At 39.0% G+C, this 21214-nt stretch overlaps 1 protein-coding gene across 5 annotated transcripts in view; it reads right to left on the bottom strand.

The window, feature by feature from the left end:
• The window catches only part of CFAP20DC (CFAP20 domain containing), a 268931-nt gene that overhangs the window by 54656 nt on the left and 193061 nt on the right, over positions 1-21214 (bottom strand). For all 5 annotated transcript variants that reach the window (XM_081072082.1, XM_081072081.1, XM_081072079.1 and 2 more), the window contains one exon: positions 5277-5480. In XM_081072082.1, coding sequence (XP_080928208.1) covers positions 5277-5480 — 204 coding nt within the window. Of the gene's footprint in view, positions 1-5276; positions 5481-21214 lie in introns of those variants that run through there.

The raw sequence follows: 21214 nt of genomic DNA, 5'->3' as shown, positions 1-21214 counted from the left end.
TGATCACTCGAGTGGCCCTTTGAGGAGAGCACCTTTGGGGAGCCGCAGATTAGTTAGCCTGAGCTTACTGTGTTAGGTTCTGCGCACGTGGATTTCATGCTCTCATTCAGTTCTCACCAAACCAATACAAGTACAGCCCTTCAGTATTCCCATTTTATAGGTGATTGTGCCAGTAAATGGCAGAGCTGGGATGTGAGCCCAAGTTGGCTGACATAGAGTCTATGAGTATATTCTTTTCATCATCACATGAAGCTGTTTCCATTGATAGCTATTCCTTTTCCTTAAATAGAAAACACACACACACACACACACACACACACACACACACACACACACACCCCAAGACATGGTTTTATGCTATTGTTAATCAAAATCCCTCACCAAAATAAAATTCACTTAAAAATCCATTAGAACCAATTACTAACTCCCTTCCTATGGCTGTCTAGAGCCTAGTTTTTGAATAAATCTCATGAGGGCTACTCCTAACAGAAACACTCCAAAATTGTTACTTGTAGCCTGGTTTCCACAGAAGTTGTAAAGTATTGTTTTAATTGAATTTGGTTCTCAGAAACTTTGAAAAATTTGTCTGTCAAAGGCCAGTAGATTTCTCAGTGGGCTTGATTTATTGAGCATGAGATGCCTACAAAAGCCAATTTACTATGAGAAATATGGTTACATTTAATTACACTTTAACCGACTAATTTATTACATCTAAACACCTTTTAAACAATACATATTACCCTGAACTGTACAGATGCTGAGGAAAGCTGAGGAATCAAAGCTGGTAATAAATACAATCGAGTTTGCTAAACTCTTCATTTTACTCTGCGTGGGCTTTCTGGTTTCAGACTGCAATGTGCGTGACGTCCTTAGGTGGAGATGTTAAACTGAATGTGACCTGCCTAAATCTCCTTTTTGAACTATTGGGCATAAAGCCCTGCCCAGAGGGAGACTTTTTTCTTTGTGTATATATTTAATATCCATTTATCTGGTATTAAATGTAAGATATTGCCTGCAACATTCAGGGTGTATATAAGCCAAAAAAAAAAAAAAGCTCATATTTTGGAATTTTGATGAAAACTACCTTATTTTAGAGTAAAAAAGGAATCTTTTAATATTATTGATCATTTCATTCAAACAACCTCTAACAACCAGCGGTGACTGAGTGTGACCTCATGCCAGGCTCTGTTCTCGGCATGGTCCCACCTTCAAGGAGCTCACAAGCAGGCCTGCGGGATATTAGTACAATGGTTACCTGATGAGATAAGTGCTATCATTGAGCCCGAAGATCACGGGAACCCAGAGAAGAAAGAATTGTGTGTAGAGTGGTTGAGGGTCAGGAAATTTTCATGAAGCAGTGACACTTGAGTTGGGCCTTGGAAAACAGAGTATTCTAGGTGGAGAAGAGGAATGGAGGGTCTCCAGGCAGAGGAAAGAGCGTGAGCAATGGCATGATTGGCATGATCTGGATGAAAGGCGTGGCAGGGAGGGGCAAGCTGCACAGTGTAGCAAGAGTAGGGAGCCGTTAGTGCTGTGTGTATGTTGGGTGGGCCGTGATGCTGACACAAACAAAAACTCATTCCAAGTCCTGTTCAAGGCTATGGAGAAACAGGCTATCTTGTTAAAGGAGAGACTACCCTCATCTCCATAGATTTAATTCTGTTCCTTCTCAGAAGCTGGAATTCCTTTCTCCCTCTTTCTACTTGGTGAACTTGTATTCATTCTTGAATTCTGGCTTAACTGTAGCTCTCTCTGTGAAACATCCTGAAACCAGCAGGTAGAATTAATTGCTCCCTTTCACACGTTCCCAGCACTCTTTATTCTGTGAGTATTATCACTCACTATTCTGACTTACTCTCTGAGAGTAAGTGAACTGTTTACTCTCTGTTTACTTCTCTCTGTTTACTTCCCTACAATTGGTGAATATCTCAAGGCTGGGTAAAGTCTTATTTGTATGCCCAGCACCCCAGCATAGTCAACAGCATGTTGTACCACTCAAAAAAAAATATGTGAAATGAATGAACGTGAGTCAAGCTAGGTTGTGGTTAGAGTCATCATGGAGATTTTCCTGGCTCTAGTGGCAGAAAGGAAGGTATGTCTGATAGCGAGGCCTGGAGAAGGGCTATAGAAAGCTCTGGAGCTAGGTCCTGAGGGATCAGGTACAAAGATAGGTGCAGACTGCATTAGGAAATGACAAGTGGGACTAAGGTCTGAACAAAAGGTGGGGAGCAGTAAGAGATGAGATTGGAGACGGGGGCAAGTCTCAGGTCATGAGGGGCGCTGGGTGCCAAACTAAAAAGGCAATGAGGAGTTATGGAAGGGCTTTATGCAGGGAAGAGACAAGATCAGATCTGGGCTTTAGGAGGATGACTAGTGTGACTCATAATGATAATAAAAATGACAACTACCTTAATTTATTAAATGCTTATTGTATCTCAGATACAGGGCCAAGTGCTTTACAAGCCACAGCTTGGATTAGTCTTGGCTATGTGACTCAGAGCTCCCAACCATCAGGCTATGGGCTTGAACTGGAGGTACACAGGTATTAGGAGGCTGTTGAAGGAATTCGGATGAAATATGAAGTGTCAAGCCTATTATGTTAGGTAGGGAGGGACAAGAGGGAAAAAGTAGAGGGGATCCTTAGGATTTGGAGACCAATTGGGTACGGGAAATGAAAGAAGCACAGATGTTTCCCAAATTTCTGGTTTGAGTGCCAGCATGGATGGTGGCACCAGCAGTGAAATACAAGAAAAGCAGGATGTTACTGTAATAAAGTTATGAGTTCTTTCATCACTTCTTTCTCATGGTCCCTGTACAACTTCTAAAGAGAAAGGTGTGAGCTCTCAGACCACAATGGTTCTTGTAAACCGCTCTGTTTAAACTCTAAATGAGGAACAAGGCAAAAGTTCACTAAGGAATGCAATTTTCCATTTGGTGATAGTTTCCAATATTGAAATAAACTGAATTTGATGCAATAATAACCGTATCTTATGAATACCAAATGTAGGCTTTTCAATTATTTTCTGTCTAAAAAATAGACTATTTTCAATTTCTCATTTGGTCAAATAGAGGGGTTATTAAGTTCATTACCAATGATGTTATTTTTGGCTGTATACTTTTAGAGTGGAGTAGTTGTCATGCATGAGCACAGGAGTCCTTGGCAGAACAGGATAGTGATGAGAACACTGTATCCAGGGCAACCAAGAGTTCAGCCTTTTCAATCCATAAATAATCATTCCTCAGCTGGCCCTTTGTAAGGTTGGTCTCTGAGCTACTTCATGACAGAATGAACTCGTTCAGGAGGCCACTGTTCTCTTTCTTTCTTTTGGTTTAAATGACTGCTGAGGAATACTTTATAAGAAAGGCAATGTTTCAAATTCATTGTAAATTCCATTGGCAGAAATTTGTCGCTTACTCTTCTGTTCTTAGCTCTGGCTGTAAGGATACTCTGAGTAACCAGCACATGGGGGTATTTTTGCTGGGTGGGTAGATGCTCTTTGGTACCAAGGCTGCTTGAGGCATTATGCTTGGTTAGTCATTCAATTTAATGAGAGCACAACTCGGGCAAGAGAAACCGGGAGGGTGGGCAAGGTGGGGATAAAAAATACTAATGAAAAACTAACATCATTCCCTTCCACATCTCAGAGCCAATTCGAATTCTTCCTGCATAAAGACCTGGAAGTTCTCTCCAGAGCAGAAATGTCACCTTCTGCTAGATATCGGTAGGCCTCATGTGACAACGCAGTAACAAATCAAGAAGTCACCATCTCAGGGTGGTTAGGAGCTTGGACTCGGGAGTCATGCCGTGCTAGTTCTGAATCATCTTACTCAAGGGCCTCGTGTTTCTCATCTGGAAATGGGAACTCAATATTACTTACTACATAGGGCAGCAGTAAGTAAGGAGTAAATTAGGGAACACACAGGCCTAATGCCAGGGCCTCTGAGATTTCTAAGATCTACAAAGATGTTGGGGACCTGGGAAAAAAATGGCTTTAAGATTCAAAATGAACATTGCAACATTAATGCATATGTAATTAAACACTAAATACGTGATTCACTGTCAACTACACTTGAACTTAATCTTTATACATTTTATATAAATATGAATCCAAGTTACACAATTTTGTATTTTCTTTCAGAAACTGCATTGTAAAAAAGTTATATTTACTGTTGGATAACAGGGTATTTTAAAATGTATGATCTGATATTGAATGTGGCCTTGTAAATAAATGTTCCTTGGACCTATGCAGGTCTTAAAATGTTTCAGGTGCTTAATAATTACCATTATTTAGTTAATGCTTTTATTATTCTGCCTAGTGATGTTTTTGTGCTGTATAGGGCTGTTCTGTCACTGTTTCTGCTTTGTCTTCCCAATTAAGCCAGAAGATCCTTGAGCATAGTGTTGTGGAGAATGGACTGAGTCAGAACGCTGGGCTCTGTTCTGGGGGGCTGTTCTGACCAGGTGTGGAAGCTGGTGCCCAGGATGTAGTTTCTCCACCTGAAAAACAGGGAGATTTTGACCTGCTCCAACTCCTCTGCTGATCCCTAGTGAGGATGATGGGCTGTACTGAAAAGTGCTTTAGCTGAGTCAGCAGACGGGAAAAGAGAAGCCACGAAGCATCCACAGCGCCTGTCACGGCCCTTAGGCACGGGGAGGAGTCAGCGAACATCTGGTGGCTTCTACAGAAGGTGCTTTTCTGCCCTCAGATCCAAGCAATACTTGGTGCAGCCACAGTCTCTTCCTCTTTGTTCATTCATTGAACAAATATGTATTGAACACATATTGAGCCCCTAGGGCTCATCCTAGACGCTGGGGATGCAAGAGGATACCCAGAGGAAAATTATTCCTTTTCCTTTCAATGTGTGGTTTTATATATCACGACACAATTAACATACATTATCTGATGGTAAATAAGACAATTTAAGAAAAGACAATGGCCCCTCAGCTAATTCAGAGTGGGTTCTGAATATTTCTTATAGGGGTGTTTTCATTTTGGCCCAGTTTCTTTTTTGGCTCGGTTTCTTTTTTTTTTTTTTTCCTATTTCTTTCTTTAAATTGACTAAATGTATTGGGGTGACATTGCTTAGTAGAATCACAAAGGTTTCAAGTGTCCATGTCTATACGACATCACCTCTACAGAGCATTGTGTGTTCACCAGCGGTGGGGGTGGTAGGAGAGAGACAAGGAAGGAGAACTGACTCTGGGCGGCTGGGCTCTGGCAGGAAGAAGCTTGCTCCTAGTGAAGGCAAACAAGAATGCAAAGCCCGGGACTCACAGGCGGCAGGCAGGAGTTCCAGGTGGTTGTGTCATCACTGCTGGTACTTATGCTGACATCACAGTTGTCAACCTGGGATGCACTTAGGCCATGGGAAGCCCCCGTGTCCTCTAGTTCCTCATTCTGTTGCCGCCGTAGACTTGCCAGCATTTGCAGCTCAGATTCACTCATTTGGCTGGGTTGGTAGTTTCTCCAGTCATATTCCTGGCCAACAGAGAAAAAAGGGACAGAGCAAAGGGTCACTTGGCCTTTGTTAACTTTACAGGCTACCAAAAATGCTACTCCACAGCCTCATCCCTTCAATGGCTCCTCACTGACAGAGGTCGGGTCCTTTACATGCCTGTATGCGGTGCATACCCCCCCTGCTTCACCTTGCCTTTTGCTCTTGACATGACTGCCAGATGGTCCTTCGTTAAGAGCCTCCAAAGCATCAAACTTACGTCTGCTTAGGGCCTGGGCGTGTGCCTGTCTCCTGCATCCATGCGCTGGCTAACTCCTAGCAGTTTTCTAGGTCCCAGATTATATGTCCCTTCCTGGAGGAAGCCTTTTCTGACAAGCACAAACTGGGTCAGTGCCTCCACATTATGTGCTCTCATAGAATCCTCGTGTTCATTTTTTAGCATCTATCACAACTGCAGTTATGTAATTGTTTTTCACACGTAGTCTTATGGGCTCTCCAAAGGAAAGCATCATGATTGTCTTACTCCTATTGTACTTCCCATGTCTGGTGCTCAACTGTTTTTGAGGATTGACTAAATAAATAAAAATTCAAAGGAGTTTTTTCAAAAACAGAAATCACTTCCCATAAAAATGTCTAGTTTACAAGACAATTGATGAATTTCATCATTGTCAACATTATGAAGAAATACATTCAACTTACAGTAAGACTGAGAATGACTAGTGCTGTTAAAAGCCATCAAATAAAATATGAACTTAAGATGGGAACAGGTAAGGTCTGAAAGCCAGAAAGACCTCGCAGCTACAATAAACACTTTTACAGATAGGGACTTGACTACATATATAATCTGTCAGGCACACTTTTTTTTTTCAAGAATAGTACTACAAATCTTTAGAGGCTAATAAATATTCTTTCACCATACAGGGAAGAAATTGGCATATGGAATTTTCAAAACCTTCTCTTTTTCTCTGGCTTAAACCAAATTTGATAACAAACATTAATTTCAACATCGCTAAAGCATTAACATCATATATGAGCAGTGTGATTTACATCCAGGACTGGAATCTAACTTAAAAACAACCTTGAATTTTTCTTGTACATCTGGAAACATTGGTTGTGCTCAAAAAGTTTTTTTCCATGACACAATAGAATTTTTTGGACATTTTAACTTCTACATTTACTTTCTCAGAGGACCCTTTGAGACAGCTACTGCCTTCTTTTCTGCCTCATAGCAATTTAAAGTTAAGAAAATATAATTGTGAAAAAAATTCTTGGGGTTTCTATGACATTAAAAGCTTTTTAATAGAGCACCGATCATCATCATAATTTGGGGGTGATGAAAGCTTGTGATCTAATAATGTGATGTGGAGATTTTCTGGAAAGTTGCCCTTGGGGACTCACTTAAATTCTTAGAGTTCATGTCTCTAGCAATCTAGCACCCTGAGAGGCCATGGTGCTTTGAGAGTTCTTGGGACAAAACAGATATCACAAGAAGAAGAACAAAATTTATATTCCAATAAAAAACACTAAGAATGAAAAAAGGGAAATAGAAATAATTTAAATTCAAAAGAAATAACTGGGGAGGAATAAACCCAAGAAGAGATGCTCAACATCATTGTCATTAGAGAAACACCACAATGAGATACCATTCACACCCACTGGGACTGTTATAATACAAAAGATAGACAGTAATAAGTGTTGGTAAGGATGTGGAGAAACTGCAATTCTCATTGCTGGTGGGAATGTGAAATGGTGCGGCCACTTTGAAAACCAGTTTGGTGGTTCCTCAAAATGTTAAATATGGGTGATGTAGCCTATCAATTCACTCCTAGGTATATATCCAGGAGAACCAAAAACATATGTTCATACAAACACTCGTACACGAATGATCATAGCAGCATATTCATCACAGGCAAAAAGCAGAAACCACCAAATGTTCATCAAGTGGTGAATGGATTTTTGTTTATTCATACAATGGAATATAATTTAGCCATAAAAAGTAATGAAGTACTGATACATGTTACAAATTGGATAAACCTTGAAAACATTATACTAAGTGAAGGAAGCCAGAGACAGATTGCATGATTGCATTTATATGAAATCTCCAGAATATGCAAGTACATAGAGACAGAAAGCAGAGTTGTAGCTGCTACGGGCTGGGGGAGAGGGAATGGGGGATGACTGTTAACGAGTATGGGGTCTCTGGGTCTCTTTTCGGAGTGATGCAAATGTTCTGAAATTAGGTGGTGGTGATTGTTACAGCATTTTGTAAACATACTAAAATCTTCTAAACTGTACACTTTAAAAGGGTGAATTTGATGGTATATAAGTTATATCTCAATAAAAAAAGTAGTTCGGTAATCAGATGTGACAATGAGAATGCTTGACGTTGTGAGATGTGAGAACACTCGACATCGGGCTCAACAGTGACCAAGTGACCCACTGTCGTCCACTTCAGGTTTTCTGTTAAGAAATAGAACTAAACATTCTAATGTGTCATATAGGTGTGTTATTTGGCTTGTCATTGCCAATAGATGCTTTTACAATAAAAGAGGAAATTTTATTTTCATGTCTGCAATTTTTCTTAAGAAAGCCTTAGTATGTAGTATGATTAATCCATCCATATATTCAATTTATGTATTTAGCCCACACGTCTGTACTGTGCCTGAGGTACAACCCCAGGTGCTACGATAGAAAAACAAGAGAGAATGGGGCAGTGATTAGCCGGACGATATGAGTCTTTGCCTTAGTTCCACCATTTACCAGCGCTATATGGTTGGGCAAATTACCTCTCTGTGCCTCAGCTTCTTTATCTGTCAAATGGAACCATAGTAAATGCCTCATGGGATTTTCGTTGGACTGAATGAAATAATATATATCAAATGCTTATCATGGTACTTGACAAACTAAGGGTCTCCAAACTTACGATTCACACCTTTATCAGAAAACATTTGATTATGTACCTTCCAATATATGGTTATTTATAAATCAAACTCATGTACAACTAACTATATTAAAATAGCATGTATATTATAAAACATACATTAAAAAATAGGAATCAAAATAGTTGATCTTAAAAAAAAATAAATGGAAATAGTTTAATCATTTTCTTCCTCAAGCCCAATGGATTGTTTTTGGTACACATCTAGGGTGAGTACAGTCCATTCAGGAGACTACTGAGTTGGCGATCAGCACATATGCTCCCTGTTAATAGTATTCTTTCCTCTCATTTTCTCCGTCCCCCTCCGTCCGGTCCTTCATCCATTCTGTACTATGCTAGGAGCTGAGAGTATACAGAAAATAAGACTCATCTCTGTCCTCGTGGAGCTCACAGTCTGGAAAGAGATGCATAACAGGTATTGTAAATCGGGGTACAGGTATTGTAAATCAATACCACAACAGAGATAAGGCTAAGATGCTTGAGGAATGCAGGACAGCAGACTAACTGCTCAGTAAAATTAGGAAAAGCCTCATAGAAGTCTAAGGTGGCATTGGACCGTAATTAAATTTGTTGACAAATAGAATGAGTAGCCTTCAGAGGGAGTGAATTCTCTCCACCACTGTCAGGGTTGAAGCAGAGGCGCGGGAAATAATAGCTGGCTGGGATACTGCAGTAACCTGCAGTAGTGGAAAAGGATAGATTGATTCATTAATTTATTCCATAAATACTTACTGAGACGCTACCATGTGCCAGGAACTGTTGATGCTAAGTTTGCTTAGAACTCTATATTTCCAGGATTTTATTTCATTCAACAGTAATAATGTATTCTGACAACACCCTGGAAGGAGCAGCCATAAATGAGCAGAGAGAAAAAAGCGACTTTCTCCAGGGTCATGAATATAACGACTGGTGGCAGAGACAGGTAATTAACTTAGTCTACTAATACATTCTTGATTTGCAATCTCTTAAACCATTTCTAAATCCCCAGAAAAGCTAATCATTCATTCATTTTTTAAAAGAAGGCTTGCAATAAAGTCTTCACATTAAGGTGGACTCCAGCACAAGATGTCATCTAACTAAATTATGCAATGCCGAGAGGCAAAGTGCTTTCTATAATTCTATCTCTGAAGAGCTCAAAATGCTACGTATAAGCCAATCTCATCTCAAAATATACTTTAAGAAAGAGGGGAGAGACATTATCAGTCGGATTTGTTTTAGGAACAAGGTAATGGGCTCGAGTCTATATTATCAGCTGTGCTCAGATTCCCAGGCAAGTCCTTCCCTCATGATGCCAGTCTAGCCTTTCGTTTTCATTGACCTTTCTTCAGACATTATTAGGAGCCTAAGACAGTGAAGGGAAAAAGACAAGTAATATGTGGCCCCTGCTTTCGCAGCCCTGACAATCTAGTAGGGCAATTAAGAGTTACCAAGAAATGAGTAGAAAATAAGGTGGCATTTACTGAGGTGTAGTGTTAACAACAAACAGAACTTTCATAAGGATTAAGAGGAAAACTCTTAACTCCAGCAAAATAATAAAACACAATAAACAAAAGTAACCTTTCAACTTGATGCCCTTCACCTAATCTCTCTTCTCAAGATATTAAGACAGATCAGCTAAACAGATCAAACAACTGCTTGTAGAATTTTGTGAGCCTCAGGTAAGGACCAGTTCTACTGAACTGTGGATAACACAAAGCTAAGTTTACAATGGTGGTGCAGAGCCAAAATGAGACGTGGCCATGGGTTAACAAGACCAGACAAAGAACCTCATTGTATTCTATATGGATGGGACTGTAATTGAATTGGAAGAAAATTGGGTTGTTATTCTCATTCTGAAGCCAAGAAGATCTCCGAGACTCTCTTTCTGAATCCGGTTTGCACTGTGACAGTGCCTGACATCCACGGCCCAGGGGACATCATGTTGCAGAAATTCTTAATAAAGGTCTACCAAACAGTCCTTGACTCTTTGTATTCTTTTAAATTACAGCAAGACTCAAGGGTGATGTAGGCTGTTATGAACAGAATATAATATAAAAGGTAATGTGAGAAAAAGGAGACACGCCAAACAGTCTGGCATTCAGAAAAGAGAAAGGTCACTCCTTGTAGTCAAGGATTCATGGAGGAGATGGTCTCTCCACTGGGCCTTGAAGGAAAGGAAGGGTGACATGAAAGCGTATTCTAACCATCAGGCAGGAAAACACTGGGCAAGCCAGAAGTATGAAGCTTGTACTAAAAAGCTTAAAGGGGCAATAGGGAGCATGAAACAAACTAGAAATATACTTACACATACTGTGTTAGAAATGAAACCAGTAATCTTGCTCCAAAGTAACAAGGATGGAAATACCTAGAATTTAATTTAAACCTTTTAAGATCAAATAGCTTCTACACTCCTGCCCAAGTCTTATGAAAAGGCTAAGATTCCGCCAAAAGACATATTCTTAATAGTTCCCAAATGGAAACTACACAAATGCCCAGCAATGGTAGAATGGATAAATAAATGGTGTGACAGTGACACAGTAGGACAGTATACAGCAATGAGATGAGTGATATACTGAATCTTACAAACAAAATACTAAGTGAGAGAAACCAGACAAAAGAGAGTATACACTGGTAAAACTAGGCTTGGGGGTTGGGGGTAGGTCGTGACGGGAGAGTGACAGGAAGGTGTAGTGACAGAGAGGGAGCACGACTGGGCTTCTGAGGTGCTGGTTTTGTTCTCTTTCTAGATCCCTGGTTATGGTCACATGGGTTTGTTCAGGTTGTGAAAGTTCATCAAAGTATATGTTTACGATACGCATACTTCTCTGTGACCAACCGCGCAAAAAAGTCTAAGGCTCAAAAAACAGTTCCCAGGAAGTGATTCGTTGTTAATCACTGGCACTTGACTCTGGACTGTCTTAGTCGGGAAAAGAAAAAAGCATTTTGTAAATGTGGCTGGATAGTGAGTATCACTGGTAGTTTAAATTTGTATGTATTATTAAGAGTTTTGAAGCTGTAATTAGAAAGTTTTGGAAGTTTTTTTGAAACCCAACATGACAGCAAGAAAAGTAGAAGTCCATTTTCTAAAGCTAACTTTAAATTTTAATTGGCATTTAATTTGATGATTAATCTCCTCTCTATTGCTATTTGCAGAGTGTTTAATTTCTACACTGACATGTGAAATAGCAGCCGATGGTAAATTAATGTTCCAGGACATCTCTTCACTAACTAGCGCTCCTTGAAGACTTGTTTCAAAGTCTTGAGCTACACATCCCACACAAGGGTTTGCCCTGATTCATTGGCGACGCAAGCCCACTAGCAATAAGAATGAAAAGAAGACATAAACCACAAATGTGAGCTGTAAGTGACACATACTTGAGCACGTAACTCATTCACAATATATGGTAGCTTTCAGAATGCGTTTCACCATGCAAAGAGGTAAATCAAAAACTTAAAGACCAAGCCACAGTACAACTTGAAAAGCTTTGCTAAATTTAAGGGATGCAATTTACACAGCATAAATCAGGAGTCAGGCTGTTAGAAAGAAGCAACTGGTCAGAATCTAGATTGTGTTTTATGTCAAGGGCTTTCATGTGGACCTAGGCTTAACCAGTCCCAGTGCTGCCTCTGAAACGTCTGACAATTTACAACCTGACTCAATCCATACTTCATTATCTATGCATACTAATCCCTTAAGAATATCTCAGGTAGAGAATTCTTGGGTAATTAAACCCAATAGTGGCAAAACTCCTTGCAAAGAGATAACTTTTTATCTCATATGTGGCTTTCTCTTTTTTTGGGGGGCGGGGAGGAAGGGCAAGAAAGGATTTTTTAAAAAGATCTTAATATTGATGTGCTGTATTTGTATAGAATGCCCTTTTAAGCTATGACCTAAAGGAAATAAAGAAACATACATTTTTCCTTGGTAGTCAACATGCTAATTTTCAGAAAGAATTCTCTGACAAATAGAGCTCAACTGTTTTTATTAATCTAAAAATGAGTTGATAAACAATTTGTAATTTTCTAGCACCTATATTCTGAGTTCAAGGTACATTCTGAGTTTAACAATAAACTAATGACTGGAAGTTTTAATCTAGTAAAACTGAATTGAACAGGTTTTATGTTATATTTATATTCAAGGATATACCCTGTACAAGGCGATTGTAACCTTGTACATAGGACAAGCACAGTAGCATTCAATAAATGGTAGAGTCAATTATTATTTAAAGAACCAGCAGGAAAACAATTACTGAAACTGGCCATAGAAATGAAAATAGCAGAGGTAAGCCAACTGATGCTTCTGGAGTGGGAGGATGATAACCTCCAGTAAGTTTGAATTGTTAAGATGTGATGACAGATAGACCAATATCTGTGTATATTTCTGCACATTAAAATACTGCAAAGCTTAGAGTGACAATGGAAGCCTAGTTGCCACATGATCACAGACTTCTGTCAGCGGCTTTTAATGGGGCGGGGTGGGGGATTCCAGAGTGGTGGAAGGTACATTGGCTTTTCTGGCCCAAACTCCTGGGTTTGACACCGCTCTGTCACTTACTGGATGTGAATAAGTGAAAGCCTCTCTGCTTCCTCATCTGTCAAACAGGAATAGGTAAGGCCTCTTGGGAGGGGCATGGTAGAGGGCCTGGCACATGGCAAGTGCCCCAATCCTTAAAGGCACAAAAAAGGTTCTTAATCAAAGACCTCAATCTCAATGTGTTTAGGAAATACCGTCAGCCTCATGCCTCTTACATAAAGTAGGAAATGGCAGGTATGCCTTACTCCTATTTAAAACAAAGAAAATCAAGACATTCAAGAAGGTGGATTTCTCCAATAAACATTTGACTAGTAGGATGCTAACCTTCGCATTAGAATATTGGAGCACTGACAGTGAAATGCTAGAGTGTGTTGGCTAAATGACCACTGCATTTTCATTGAATCATACTTCTGGTAGTCTCTTAACTCTTGTTGTCTTTCTATGTACAATTTCTGAAACCTTTTATTTTTTATTTTTATTTTTTTATTAGTTTCAGGTGCACAAGACAAAGTAATACTTAGACGTTCATCATTTATATCCCTCACACTGTGGACACCCCACCCCCCATCCACTATCTCTCTGACATCGCACCGAGCCATCACATTTCCTCTGTCTCCACTCCCAATGCTGTACTCTGTCTCTGGTAAGTATATACATACATATATATAAAATTATAGTTGGCATTCATTATTGTTCAGTTTCAGGTGTACAGTGCAGTTATCAGGCATCTACATCTTCCCTGAGGTGGTCTCCCAAATGGGACATGTGTCCATTGGATACCCTACAAAATCTTTACAACATTATTGATTACGTTCCCCAAATTAATTTTCAGAACCCCATGGCCATCTTGTGGTTACCGACTGTTTTCTAATCCCCTCACCTTCCCCCTTATCCCCACCCCCCGCCCATCTAACAACCCTCAGTTTTTCCTCTTTGTCTCCAAAACTGTTTCTGATTAGTTCATTCACTTATTCTCTTCTTTAGATTCTGTATATAATTGAGATCACAATTTCTGAAACTTTTGAGAACTTGAAATTGCTCCTCTTCATTAGAATAAGTGACACATTATTTGCATACTGAGCTGCTCAGTATTAAAATAATTCCATTTTAAATTATTTTAACATAATCTATACTCTAGATTATTTTGCCTTGGTCAACAACTAAATTAGATACTAGGTATAAAGAAAGTGAAAAGAACAAACCACTCTGTAGCATCAGCAGGAGTTTGGACTAAAAAATATTCAAAAAGAAGGCAGGGGGCTTGGGAGTAAATTCCACCTCGAAAATTTCTATGCTTAATGCAAACACTTTTAATTGAAGCACAAATGTTATTCAATCACCAAGTTCTGTAGCTTCAGCAATATGCCCAGCAGTTCATTGACAGATAGAACTGAGTTAATGACCTTGTTTTTTCAGAGACAGGAGGGAGTGTAATTTCAAGAAAACTTCAAATATCAGACTCTTTTCCAAAGGCTACTAATTGGTAGGAGTGTCCAATTTAATACATGAAGCATTTTTACCTTCACTAACCTTATGGTTTATGAAATGCTACTAGTCCTGCCCAAGTTCAATTCACTCCATCAACCGGGAAGCTATACACCTACAGTTTAGCTCCTGGAATGTGGTAGGCACAGAGAGGGTGGTCTGTGGGGAATGAATGGAGAGGTACCATGTCTTGCTTCTAGATGTTTTTCTCTCTTCAATGTATCCCTGAGAAAATAACAACGTGTACCTGGCAGAAGTGAGCCATTAATTCACTCTTATGTTAGCACTTGATTCAACTATTAACAGAGGACAAAAAGCACATACAGCTAGTACTTATTGAACAGTACCTATAACTAGTTTCTGGATTTTACTGAATTTGAAAAGGTTTCATTTGTTTTAGAATGCTAGGTATACTGGTTACATTATTAACTACTCAGCAATAGGTAGAAGAAAATACCCTGCCAGAGTATGGGATAAGTGTTCCACATGTACTATCTCATTTAATACTTACAACAACCCTATGGAATAAGTATTATTATTTCCTCCAAGTTTATAGATAAGGTAACCGAGGCTTGAAGAGGTTAAGAAATTTGTTCAAGGTCACATAAGTAAGAAGCAGCAAAGCCAGGACTCAAATCCAGGTCTGTCTGATTTGAGCTGGTGCTCAAATCAGAACCATGGGAGTCCACTGCTCTTGACTTCTTGGTTTTGAAGAATGAAAACATAGACACACTTGACATAGGGCCCTGTTTGGGGAAGGCCCTGAGGGTGACAAAGGGGAAGGCTGCATATTAGGTGGCCTAGGGCAGCACCAGGCCTGTGGGCACCTATGGTTCCACCTGAGAACACCTGCACAGTTAGGGCAGGGAGATGAGCCTATGTGTAACACACAGGGCAACCTGACCCCCAAACAGGTGTTTTGCAACAATGCAGTACTGTAGCTGGAGCAAGTCAAGGGTCAGACAGACATTTGCAAATTCTTCAAACAATGGAGTATTGTTAGAAAGACAGCTGCAAAGACATACTTGAGTGGAAAATTCAAAGAAAAACAGATGGCTTCCCTTGGAACAAAGGGTATTATATACCCTAGAAAATACAGAACTTTATATAATGGGCCGATGAGTTTAAAATTCTAAAATAATTTATAAATTCACTTTTCTCTAACTTTGTAAAGTACAAATTATATGGAATAGTTAACTTTTATTTCTTAAAAAAATATGATGACAGATATGCCCGACTCCAATACTGGGTTCAAGTCTGTCAGGGCGGCAACGAAACTAATCCTTTTTCATCATCCAAAGGAAACTGACAATAAAAGGAAAAAAAAATTCTCATATTATACCTAAAATATCTTTAAAAGTGTCTTTCCATAACTCAGTTTTGATTTTCCAAAATGGAAATGTGAAACTTAAACTGAAAAACTATATGTGACTCATTTTACTATTTTTTTTTGCTATAAAAAGTCACTTTTTTTTTTCCTAAAGAGAATACCTGAATTTGTAATTGGTAGCATATTTTGTCTTTTTTATGAAAATAACCATTCTTCAATAAGCTCAAACTTTTTCTGGAGTCACAAAGCCTGTTAGATACGTCTTTTTTATTTGTTTGTTTAAAGATGCACATAATGACATTTGTAGGTTTAAAATGATTCATTCAAAATTGTTTCCAGGCAGTTATACATGTGGAAATTTTTAATTACCAGCTATCTACATGGTTGCAATATTACCCAGAGGGCTGTATTCTTTCTTAATTAAAAATATTTGAACTTCATAATTGAGAATTCTATTGAAATATGAGTGAAACCTTGCAAGGAAAAAATTTACCAAGCAGTTAGCAAATCAGTTTCAATAAGCATTCCTTAAGAATTACTAGTACCCTTCCATATTGGGGGATAAGAAAGACAGTTGTCCTGTACCTGTCTTTTTCTTTTTTTTTTTCTTTTTGTTTTTATTTTTCTCAAGTCAAGTTGTTGTCCTTTCAGTCTTAGTTGTGGAGGGCACAGCTCAGCTCCAGGTCCAGTTGCCATTGCTAGTTGCAGGGGGCGCAGCCCACCATCCCTTGTGGGAGTCGAGGAATTGAACTGGCAACCTTGTGGTTGAGAGCCCACTGGGCCATGTGGGAATCGAACCGGCAGCCTTCGGAGTTAGGAGCATGGAGCTCTAACCGCCTGAGCCACCGGGCCGACCCTTGTACCTGTTTTTGTAAGCCTTTTATTTTCCCTTGTCATAAGGTTGCTTCACGTTGACACTTTGCAAGAGCTCAGATTTTCGGGGTATGTCCACCCACCATTGCTGATTGCAGTACCTTGATGGCTAAGTGGATGGCTCAGATCTGCCCGCAGTGATCTGCAGCCCAGTAAATGACATGACCATCGCCTGGTTGTTCAGGTGCCAAACCTAAGAGTCATCCTCGATTCCTCCTGCTTCCTCTTCCCTACATCCTGTCAGTCCTACCTCCAGAATATGCCAGTGACCTGCCACTTCTCTTCATCTCCACTCTGAACTATTGGAGTAATATCTCATCTCCTCTCCCTGTTTCTGTCCATTCTTGACACAGCTAGAGGAAACTTTCTGAATGTAAATGAAAGCCTTTCAAAGACTTGGAACCAAGGCCACCCTTCTGACACGGCCTTCCTGCCGTTATGTGATCTGGGCTCTTTACCTCTCTGACCTCATCCTCTTCTACTTCCGTCCTGCCCACATGTCCCAGCTACAAAAATGCCCATTTCAGGAGCTTTCTATCCACTGTTCCTGATGCCTAAAACACTATACACAGGTTCTCTGCATGGCTGGCTTCTTCCTAAACTTTAGATCTCAACTCAAATGTCACCTACTCAGTCAGGTAATACCTAAAGTACCCACCATTCTGCCCAACCTGCCACTCTATTATATCACCCTGATTTTCAGTTCCCACACCTTTATGAGAATTTACAATAAATTTATGTACTTGTTTGTTATTGTCTGTATTTCCCAACAGAATAAGCCCCTGTCTTATTCTGTCTTATTCAGAATAAGCTTATCTGTCTTGGTCAGTGTATCTCTAGCCCCTGGGGGAAAGTCTGGCTTGATAGATGTTAACAGAAGGGAGATGCTCTGACTTATCCAGATGTAGAACCAGAACAGCTGCATGCCATCAGCTGGAGGTCCTTTATTTTAGAGGCCCAGCTTAGGTGGCAGAAATCGCCACATGTGTGTCAGTGCTCTACACATAAGGACTACAATGCTAGCCAGCCTTCTGCATTCATATTACCAGTAGATGGACTTCTAGTCCAAGGACAAATCTCAAAATTTTCTTCTTGCATCAGTACATTTCCTATGAGCCATACCAACAGCTCCTTCTAGGACTGACTGAGCTCGCCATGTCTGTATTAGAAGCCAGTACTGGGGCCTCACTAGCCAAAGTATTAAATCTTAAATATCTTGAAAGAAAAGTTTTCCATTTAACTTAAATCCATTGATGGAAGCAATTAGGTAAAAAAAAGAAAGATAAGATGTAGATTGGAAAGGAATTAGAACTATCTCTATTTGCAATGACATGATCTTGTATACAGAAAATCTTAAGAAATTCACAAAAACACTGTTAGAACTAATACATGTTCTGCAAGGTTTCAAGATACAAAATCAATATAAAAATCAATTGTATTTCTACACACTAGCAACGAACAAGTCAAAAATGAAATTAAAAAACAACTGCATTCACAACAGCATCAAAAGAATAAAATACTCAAGAATAAATTTAACAAAAGAAGCGCAAGACTTGTACAGAGAAAACTACAAAACATTGCTGAAAGACATTAAGAACACAATAGAAAAGACATCCCATGAATTAAAACATACCATTGTTAAGATGGTAATATTTCCCAAATTGATCCATGGATTCAACACAATCCCTATTAAAATAACAGCTACTTTTTGCAGAAATTGACAAACTGGCCCTCACATTCATATCCAAATGCAAGGGACCCAGCTTAGGAAAAACAATCAAGACAAGGAAGAATAAAATTGGAAAACTCAAACTTCCTGATTTCAAAGCTGACTACAAAACTATAATAATCAATATAGTGTGGTACTGCATAAGAACAGACATAAAAATAGAATAGAATCAAGAGGTCAGACATAAACTCTGACATGAACAGTGAACTGATTTTTCAAAAAGGGTGACAAGACAATTCAACGGAGAAAAAACAGTCTTTCAACCGATCGTACCGGCACAACTGGTACCCAATGTAGTTGGGTATCAACAATGTTCAACAATGTAGTTGAACTTTCCAACATATAAAGAAAAATGAACTCAAAACGGATCAAAGGACTGAATTTGAGAGCTAAATTTATAACACTCTTAGAGGAAAATAGGAATAAATGTTTGTGACCTTGGATTAGGCAATGGTTTCTTAGATATAAAGATATAATACCAAAAACACAGCAACAGAAGAAAAAGATAGATATACTGAAATTCATTAAAATTAAAAACTTAAAAAAAATTCAAAACTTCTGTGCTTCAAAGGATACTATCAAAAATGACGACAACTTACAGCACGGGAGAAAATTTTTGTATATCATATACCTGACAAGGAACTTGCATCCAAACTCTTACAACTGAACAATAAAACAAATAATCCAATTTAAAAGTATCAATATCTTAAAAACAAAAAAAGTAGGAAAGGGATTTGAATAGGGATTTCTCCAAAGGACTTATACAAAAGGCTAATAGGCACATGAAAAGATGCTCAATACTTTAGTTGTTACAGAAATGCAAACCCAAACCACAATGAGATACCATTTCTCACACACATGAGGATTGCTTAAATAAAAAAGACAGACAATAAGACGTATTGCCTTAGGATATGGAGAAATTGGGCCATCTCTCCCCACTACCCCCGAACACACACACACATTACTGGTGGGAATGTAAAATGGCACAGGCACTTTGGAAAACAGTTTGGTAGCTTCTCAAAAGTTAGACATAAACTTCCATATGAAACAGCAATTCTACTCCTACATATATACTCAAGAGACCTGAAAACATCTGTCTACACAAAATCTTGCACATGTTCATAGAAGCATCATTTAAAATAGCCCCAAAGTGGAAACAACCAAATCTCTATCAACTGATAAATCAATAAGCAAATAAAGCATATCCATATAATTAAAGATTATTCACGTCTAAAAAGGAATGAATTGCTATATATGGATGAACCTTGAAAACATTATGCTAAGTGAAAGAAGTCAGACACAAAGGCCATATATTGTATGATTCCATTTATATAAAATATCCAGAATAGGCAAATCCATAGGTACAAAAAGTAGATTGGTGGTTGCCAGAAATTTAGGTGGAGAGGCAGAATGGGGAGTGACTGTTAATGGTTGTGGAGTTTCTTTTGGGGTGATGAAAATTATATAAAATTGGGTAGTAGTAATGGTTGCACAGCTTGGTGAGTATACTGAAAAAAGAGCTAAATTCTGTTATGAAAATTAAATCTTAGTAAAGTCATTACAAAAAAGCCGCTCCTATGGGTTCCTGGGATCTGAGGGAAAATTCCTTCGTGGAGTTAGTAAGCACACAACATTGTTTTGAGGAAGCTTGTTACCACAGATTCTTACCTGCAAACATCAAGTGGAGAGAATGTTGATTATTAGAATCTTTTCACTATGACCATGGATTTGTTTTTAAATGGTGTCTCTGGAAGAACACTCCATTTGTACAGTAAATCCACTTTGACATGGGGTAGACTGCCCATGCCTTGAACAATTTTATATCCTATTAAACTGAGATGATCACATCCACGAACGTGAGCTGTAGATTGTAGCGATCATGTGGGCTGAGATTAAGTTGTATTAGTCTGATTTTTGATACTGAGGTCAAACCTCTCTGCACAAATGGGCCTTTGTCCCCTCATCAAAATAAAGCTCCTCTCCCAAAGGGGTGAAACCCTCGGACGCACTTGCTCTGTCAGTCTCCTTAGCTATAAAATGGAATAGTAATATCTCAGAGGGCTCCAGTGTGGAGCAGACATGTGTCAGGTTTGCACTGTGTTGTCTGCAGTGAGCAGCTGTAAGAAGGGTCTTCTGTAACAACTCAGATGGTTTCTGGAAACTGTCTTGTTCTAAAAGCCTCTTAAATGAAGAGCGTGGGTCAGGGAAAGTCCCCAAACTTTGGTCCCTTTGCTCCTTTCATTACTCCCCAGTATTATCAGTGTGCACTATTTTTTTTAGGCAGTGTACTTTGCTGAGTGGCCAGGTACTTAAAGACCAATTGTGCCTGAAGTTCCCAAGCTGATTGGTTTTATTTCTACAGAAAGATAAAATGATTGAAAAGAAACAATCTTTTGGTTATATAGGATGACAGATTCTGCCTAGTGGAAGGTGGTAGCAAAGAAATTAGGGGGAAAATGGAGTGGAGTGCTTCCCCAAGACTTGCTTTGGTACTGTTTTTGGCAGTCCAGTATGGCTGCAGTCAAGTGAAGCAGCGTTGTAGACTAAATCTGTAATGTTACTTTTCGGCTGTATTCCAATTATTAGCACAACCAAAGAAAAGGTTACAGTTGGGTAAAACAAGAACATCTGTTTTAGAAATAGTTTCAAAAATAAAAAACATGCAAAAATACTATTGATCACTTTCATAAAACAAATCCATTTTTGCTAGGTTGATTTACTATTTTGTTATGTGCGCGTGCGCACACATGTACACATGTATGAGAAATAAAAAGAGATTTTCGTTTTATCTTTGGATGTTTCTTGAAGAGGCCATCATTTTTATGACTTAGCACATACTTGTGCAAAATAGCACATTAGAAACAGCCAGTAGTTCTAGACTCAGAAAAT

Source organism: Rhinolophus hipposideros (genome assembly GCF_964194185.1).
Source record: "Rhinolophus hipposideros genome assembly, chromosome: 14".
NCBI classification, from domain to species: Eukaryota; Metazoa; Chordata; class Mammalia; order Chiroptera; family Rhinolophidae; genus Rhinolophus; species Rhinolophus hipposideros.
This window is presented reverse-complemented; position numbering and strand designations above follow the sequence as displayed.